This window comes from Anopheles gambiae, chromosome 3 (assembly GCF_943734735.2).
Source record: "Anopheles gambiae chromosome 3, idAnoGambNW_F1_1, whole genome shotgun sequence".
Lineage (NCBI taxonomy): Eukaryota > Metazoa > Arthropoda > Insecta > Diptera > Culicidae > Anopheles > Anopheles gambiae.
This window is the reverse complement of record NC_064602.1, coordinates 15,041,109-15,047,832: the sequence shown is the minus strand read 5'-3', so window position 1 is coordinate 15,047,832 and position 6,724 is coordinate 15,041,109. Positions and strand designations below refer to the sequence as shown.

General features: G+C 45.7%; 1 protein-coding gene across 1 annotated transcript; it reads left to right on the top strand.

Annotated features, from left to right (window-relative positions):
* Positions 1-1,134: 1,134 nt before the first annotated feature.
* Positions 1,135-6,099, top strand: LOC133393538 (uncharacterized). Its single transcript, XM_061658817.1, has 8 exons — positions 1,135-1,327; positions 1,399-2,932; positions 3,736-4,073; positions 4,269-4,466; positions 4,923-5,006; positions 5,078-5,478; positions 5,549-5,681; positions 5,761-6,099. Exons 1-8 carry the CDS (start codon positions 1,250-1,252, stop codon positions 5,926-5,928), a joined length of 2,934 nt encoding a protein of 977 aa, XP_061514801.1. The 5' UTR covers positions 1,135-1,249; the 3' UTR covers positions 5,929-6,099.
* The last annotated feature ends 625 nt before the right edge of the window (positions 6,100-6,724 follow it).

Here is a 6,724-nt window from a genome sequence, read left to right as displayed (position 1 = left end):
CTTCGTTAAGGAATCGACAATAAGAAACCACGATGAGATGATTAGAGAAAATGTGAAATTGAAGAAATTTTATTTTGATAAATTAGACAGTAACAGTAATTTAAAACATAATAATTCAAATAAATTGGAACGTAGTCTAATCGTTTGCATACAAATGTTGGCAAATAACGTTGCGCCGTGAAGAGCGAAGCCTAATTGATGTAGCTAAAAAAATAAAACAAGATGTAACTCAAAACTAAAAACACAAGATCGTAGGGGTCGTCAGGATCGAACATTATTGTGTATAGAGAAATTTGTTTCGTGTAATCGAGGATCATCGGCTCGATTAGGATTCTTACGTAATCTAAATAACATGACAAATGGTTGTTAAACATTCCTGATAAACGAGGTTTGTTTGGTTTGTGCCGTGAAACTGATTGAAAATAATTTAAAACTTGTAATAGCCCTCAAAAACATGAAACGTTTTTATAATATCTGAGAGTTTTAATTTTTATACAAAATTAGTCGGTTTTCTTTTTAAAATAAGTGATAAAGTTATATGATAATTATTGCCATAATTAACAGGTTTTGAATGTAATAGAAACTAACATTCCCGGGGAGGTCACGTGATACTTTCGTCAACTCGTATGACCTAATACTATGCCCCTCATGGGTTCAAACCTAGAATAATAGACAGTCTCCCCGTAGCAAGGATTTGACTATCCAGCTTTGTGGTAATGAATTGATTTGATCATGTACTGCATGGCGGATAATAGGCAAACATTCATATTGTACTTTACTTGGAACAATAAGATATGACATAGTTTTAGAAGAAGAGCTGAAAAGAGATTTGAACGGAGACAATAATCGAAAAACGGCTAAAGAATCGTGCACACAGTCAAGACATAACTCAGGAAACCTAGCACATTGGATGAACAATACAAAACAGATCTAAAGGTGCACTTTTTTAGGTATTTAAGGAGGTATTTTTACTCTACATCAGTAACAATAACAGAGATTTGGATGCATCAGCATGCATACCAGAAAAACATACCGATTGCAAAATAGTCCTTTATTATGGGTGAATAAATAAACCGATGCACCGTTGGCATGGTTCGGCGGCCCTCTGTGCGCACAGTGTAAACAACGGAGTTTTCAACACTTACCTAGCAACGTGTTTGTTTGCGAAAGTGGGGTTAAAATTCCTGCAAATACACTGCGAAGGTATGCCCGGAAACGGTCAGACCTCAGTTACGAAACGTTCATCAAGATGTCCACGCGGAAAAGTGCCAGTTCACTCCTCCCGGGAACCAATCCCAGCACATCAAGCCATCGTTCTGTGCTGCAAGTAAGACTTGTGTGATTTTGAACGGAATTTGTACGAAACTATTTACGTATTAACAACGATACTGTTAACAGGGAACGAAAAATTTCGTCTGGAACCGAGAGGAAGTGTCATCGAACTTACCCTACCAAAATCACAATTATGAAATCCCGTACAATAAGCCCCCGAATGAGGTTAACTTTATGGGTGGTCTCGGTAGCAAGAAGCCCAACTATCGCTCCAAGCTGCACCCGCAACGGTTCTCGACCGTGCAGAAGCTGATGAGGATGCGTACGTCCAACCGCATACTGGAAACGTTGACGGAAGATTTGCGCAATGTGAACCTCTGCCGGCATCGAGGTGACCAGCGGCGCAAGGCACAAAACGTGACCGAGTTTATCAAGAAAATGACGGACGAATTGCAAACGGCGGGCAATATCGAGCACTCCACACCGTCCGACCAGTCGGACGTGTTGCGCTGTACAGTGCGCAAGAAGATGACGAACGATGATTACCGCGAGATGATCAAGCGGTTGGACAAGATCCTGCTGGAAGACGATCGACCGTCCGCCGGTCAGAACGTTTCGTTCCGCGATTGGGCAATGCGCGAGCGGTACAACTTTCGGAACCGCAACAACATCGCGATGATGAAGCGCGAACGCGAAACGCTGGAATCGGAACTGTGCTCCTCGGTGGACACCCGCTCGCACGAGTACATCTCGAACGAGGGGCGGCGCGTGACGAAGGTGCGCCGCGCGACCAAGATCCCGCACGTGGAGGGCCACATGTACGGGCCGTTCACGCAGCTGCCGGTGCAGGATCCGCTGCTGGAGAACGAAACCAAGTTCGGCATCCCGCTGAGCCTGCTGGTGCGGTCGTACCGCGAGATGGACACCAAGAAGGAAGGTGAGCGTAACCTAATCGATACCCGCCTGTCTCACATGAGGATTCCGTTGTGTCCGAAAAGCAGCGACTCCTCCGAGGACGAGGACCAGATGGAGGAGGTCAAGATCCTTTCCTTCCTGCGGACGCCCTACTTCCCCATCCCGACGATAAAGCGGCAGAAGAAGAAGCGCAAGGACCGGCTGCGCAGCCGCTGGCTGCAGAAGAACCGGCTCAAGCGCATCACCATGCTGCTGTACGATCGGTCGCTCGAGAACATGCGAGCGGGTCGGCGCCGGAAGAAGGGTAAGCACTATGAGGGGGGCGGTGCGAGCTCTTCCCGTGGTTCCAGCAGTGGACGGTCGCGGACGGAGTGTAAAGCTTCGAAGGTGGAGGTGCCGGAACCGGTGAACGTGGTGAGTGAGCAGCGGCAGCGATACTATCGCTTCATCGAGCAGAAGTCACAGCAGTTTCGCCGGATGTACGATGAGGGGTTGGAGCGGCGTATGACTAGCTTTCAGGATTTTAAGGCGTGCGAAACGGCCTCGGAAGATAATCTGTCGGAAACGAGCAGGAAGAAGGCGAAACTGCAAGGGCTGCGGGTGGAGGAGCCGAAACCGGTGGTGGAGAAGCTGGAGCTTCGCTTTCCGCCGAATCGGTTCAAGAGCCTGTCGAAGAATGACACCCGGAAGGGAGCGTTTTACATCGATCCGGAGTTTTACGACAAGATGCGGGACTTTAAGCGATGTGAGTATATAGTTTTTGTCGACTTTAGTAACACTGTTCAACATGTTGTTGGAGGTAAATCGATTATAAAAATCAAATAATTGTTTCAATCCAAAAATGATCATAAATTGTCGATTAGAGATCGATTAGAGATAGAGAGAGATAACAGGGTTTGAAGTTTGATGCCTAATGCAATCAAGTTTCCTAAGTTTTTTTAGATACTTCCGTGATGTTTAGTAGGAATTCGCATTTAGAATGGAACAGTTTATATTGACAAAAAGAACATGATTGCACAGTAAAATACGCTGTAGGAAGTACAAATTGGGTTTTGAAACAAACAAGCTCTATAATTTTCATTTATTTTAGAAAAATTATACACACTTGTAAAACATAGCGGTCAAAGGAATTGTTCAGGCTTTAACTGACTGTTTTTGTTATCTTTTTATCTTAAACCTAAAAAAACATTGATGTATAGCCCTTAAAAAACATAGCGGAATTTGGAACAAGAGTTCCATAGGGGCAAGAGTGTCACCAAACAATTTTGGTTATATCCACGGAAACTCAGTTATAAGTGAGAAAATAGGTGTAAAATGGTTATGAGATATAAACCGGTTTTTGATAAACGGGTTTTAATGAGTACATCTGCCCCAAATTCCGCTACAGGTCTTAAAATCATCTTCTTGTGTCATAAAGATAATTATTAAAAGTTTGGCTGAATACTCATTAGTCTATTTAATTTACATTTTACATTAGAACACGTTTTTCACTGATGCTGACAAAATAAATCAACCTGACTCACATTCAATCTGCTTCCACCTGTTTAGACAAACAACGCTCCAAGTACTACACCAGCCTGATGCGTTCCCGGCCCGACATACGCCAACGGCTGCAGGTTAACGCGCCCGAGTTCGAGGAGGAGCAGCTTGGCGCGAAAACGAAGTACTACAGCCGGCTCGCCACCGAATGGGACAACTACTACATCCACGAGCTGCGCTACCGGCCCCGGGTGCGTAAGTTCTGCCCGAAAACGGACATCCTCAACATGCGCGACCAGCGGCGTAAGGTGTTTCTGAAGTATTTCATCGAGGAGAATCTGTTGCAGCGCCGGGCCCGGCAATCGCTCGAGCGTCAGTATGCGAATTGGATTAAAAACTTTTGCAAGGTACGGGGTAGTGGAACGCACGATGGACGTTGTTGTTGTACGAAAAACGAAGCAAACGAACGGGGTAAAGTTTGGTTATTACTTTGAAATTCGGTTTCCTTTTGCCGGTCCGGTTGCCGTCCCTGCATCGTCTCCGCCACCGGAACGACCGAACCTCGTGCTGCTGCTGAATGTACGTTCAACGACCTTTTCCAGCGCATAAGACCGCTGTTCAAAGTTTGGAAGGAAGAAGCATACTCGAAGCTGGTTGCAGCCATTGACCAGGAAAAGGAAGCAACGCAGGAAACGGTCCGCCTGCGGACGCTGCTTCAGAATCGTCAAAACAAGATGGATACCATTACGGAGCGTATACTGCTGCTGGAGCAGCGCTGGACTAAGGTTATGCAAATTAGGGTAAGGTAGAGGAAATGCAGGTAAACTGGAGGTGATTTCATCCACTCCGCCCGGGGGCAGCTTTGATGGGCAAACGTATCGCAAAAAGAGAATTCCTGCGAGTAACTTTCGGGAAAACCCGAAAGCAGTGCCCGCTTAAAATACTTTTGATTCTCGCTAGTGTTTGGGCCGTCCGTTGGAGTGTTGATGTTAGTTGATGGATTTGTTTTTACCTCTCTCCACCTTGTTTTTGGAGCTGGAAAGACGTGAAGGTGGGACAATTACGGTTGTTTGTTCTAGTATACTGCTAGGGGTGGCGAGCGGCAAGTGATTGTTCAGATTAATTGAAACAACCTGCTTGAGGAAACTTTTGGGAGTCGAGAGATCCTCTCCCCCAGTCCGAAGAGTTGCTGTCAAAGTTTAAGGTTTTCGAGAATTGGGTGTGTAATTGTTTGCTGTTTGTTCCCGAATTCCCAGAATTACTATTACTTGCTGATGGATTCTCAATGGCGCCTGGCGAATGATTTCTTCCATCGAGCGCCGGATGGATCGTTGTACACGGTACGGCAAAGCATCTTTCACTGCCGGGGCGGAACTAAACCCCAAAAATTCATAACCCTATCTTTCCTCAGGTGTCGGAAGCGATCAGGAATTGTAAATCCCTGTTTATACGCACCGAGGGTAGAAATATTGGAACGGAAATAGCGGCATTCTATGTGGAAAAAACGTTCCCAGAGCTGGAGCGCTTGCCGGGTTGCGAGCCGGATGTGGCGCTGCTGCAGCGTGGCCTGGCACAGCTGAACCTGCGCACGATCGATCTGATAAACAAGTACAACCAGAAGCTGATGGTGTTTAGCAAGATTGACTATCACTACAAGGAGGTGCTGGAGCAGTTCCCCCGTTACTTCACCAACCATCACGATCTGCTCAATCTGTACGGGGCGAAGGTGGAGTCGATACAGAGCAAGAATGAAACGTTGCGCACTGAGTTCTACAATCTGATGGGAGAACCACTGAAAATGACGGTTTTCAAGTAAGTGGTTGAGTTTGAACAGTGTGGAATATTGCTTGTTATGTTCCTTATTTTATTTAACAATCTACAGTAAAGTAATGCGCATTACAACATCCGCCGTCGGTCAGCTGTATCTGTTTGTGCGCAAGCTGCAGCACCGGCAGGTTGAGATCGTTGAAATAGCTGCCAAGGATAAGCTGTCCGCTATACATCAACACATAATGGTAAGTAAAGATGCTTGTAGAAGTATAGAAACTTATAGAATCTAGAATCTGTTTGAACAAACCCTGTTACCTTTTGAAGGATCTTCTTTCCGAGCTGGATCTACTGCCGCTTGATGTACTGAAGGAGGCAGAAAAGGAGGCACGCAAAAACAGGAAAACACTGTTCCGAGAGGCGAACGAGGCGTACAAGCGCAAGATGGTGCTGGATCTGTTGAGAAAGCAGCTGCGGTTCCATGTGAGGAAGTGAAATGGTTCATTAGAATGGACTTTCACTCGGCGTAGAAGCTCTAATCAATTCGTATGCGTTTTCGTTGCTTTAAAAATAGTTTTAATTTCTTTTACTTTATTAATGGTTGATGAGAGTCCCATAGCATGTTTTAATCATGGTAATAAAACAATTTGCATTACGATACAATTATTTTAATCATTCTGTCCCCAACCACGAAGCGAATCAGACGTGATCGATACGCGCTCCAAGTGGATGGATTTTTTGCCGGACAACAAGCCACTGACCTCGACCATACGCACTGCAAAGGAATACGTGCGAGAACGATCGGAAAGCGATCTGTGCTTAGTGTATAGTGCGTACAGTGTGTAGTGCGTAGAGTTGTGTGCAGCGCGTGTATACGCGCTGCGTGTGTACTGTAGTGTAGGTTTGTGAGTGTAGAGCGCATTCGTCGGACAGGTGCGTAGCGCTCGTTCGTCGTGTACTCTCGCTCTCGTGTGTCTACTTGTGGTAAGTGATCCTCTCTTGTTTACCTATCCTTTCTCGTCACACAGTTGGGTTTTTTTCTCTCGCTCCGACTCTCTCATGGAGGCGGAGCCGATGGATGAATCGGAGGAGGGCTTTACTACAGTGAAGCGAAAAAGTTCTGATCCAGGACAGAATGCGAAAAAAAGGCTAATAACGAGCCCTTACCTTCAACGTCCCGTGATCAATTCATGGGACAATCGTTGAAAGGGAGTCCCAGATTCCGAGCGTATCCCGCATCTTATAACGGGATACATGATGTATTTTTCATGCCGAAAAATAAACAGCTCGA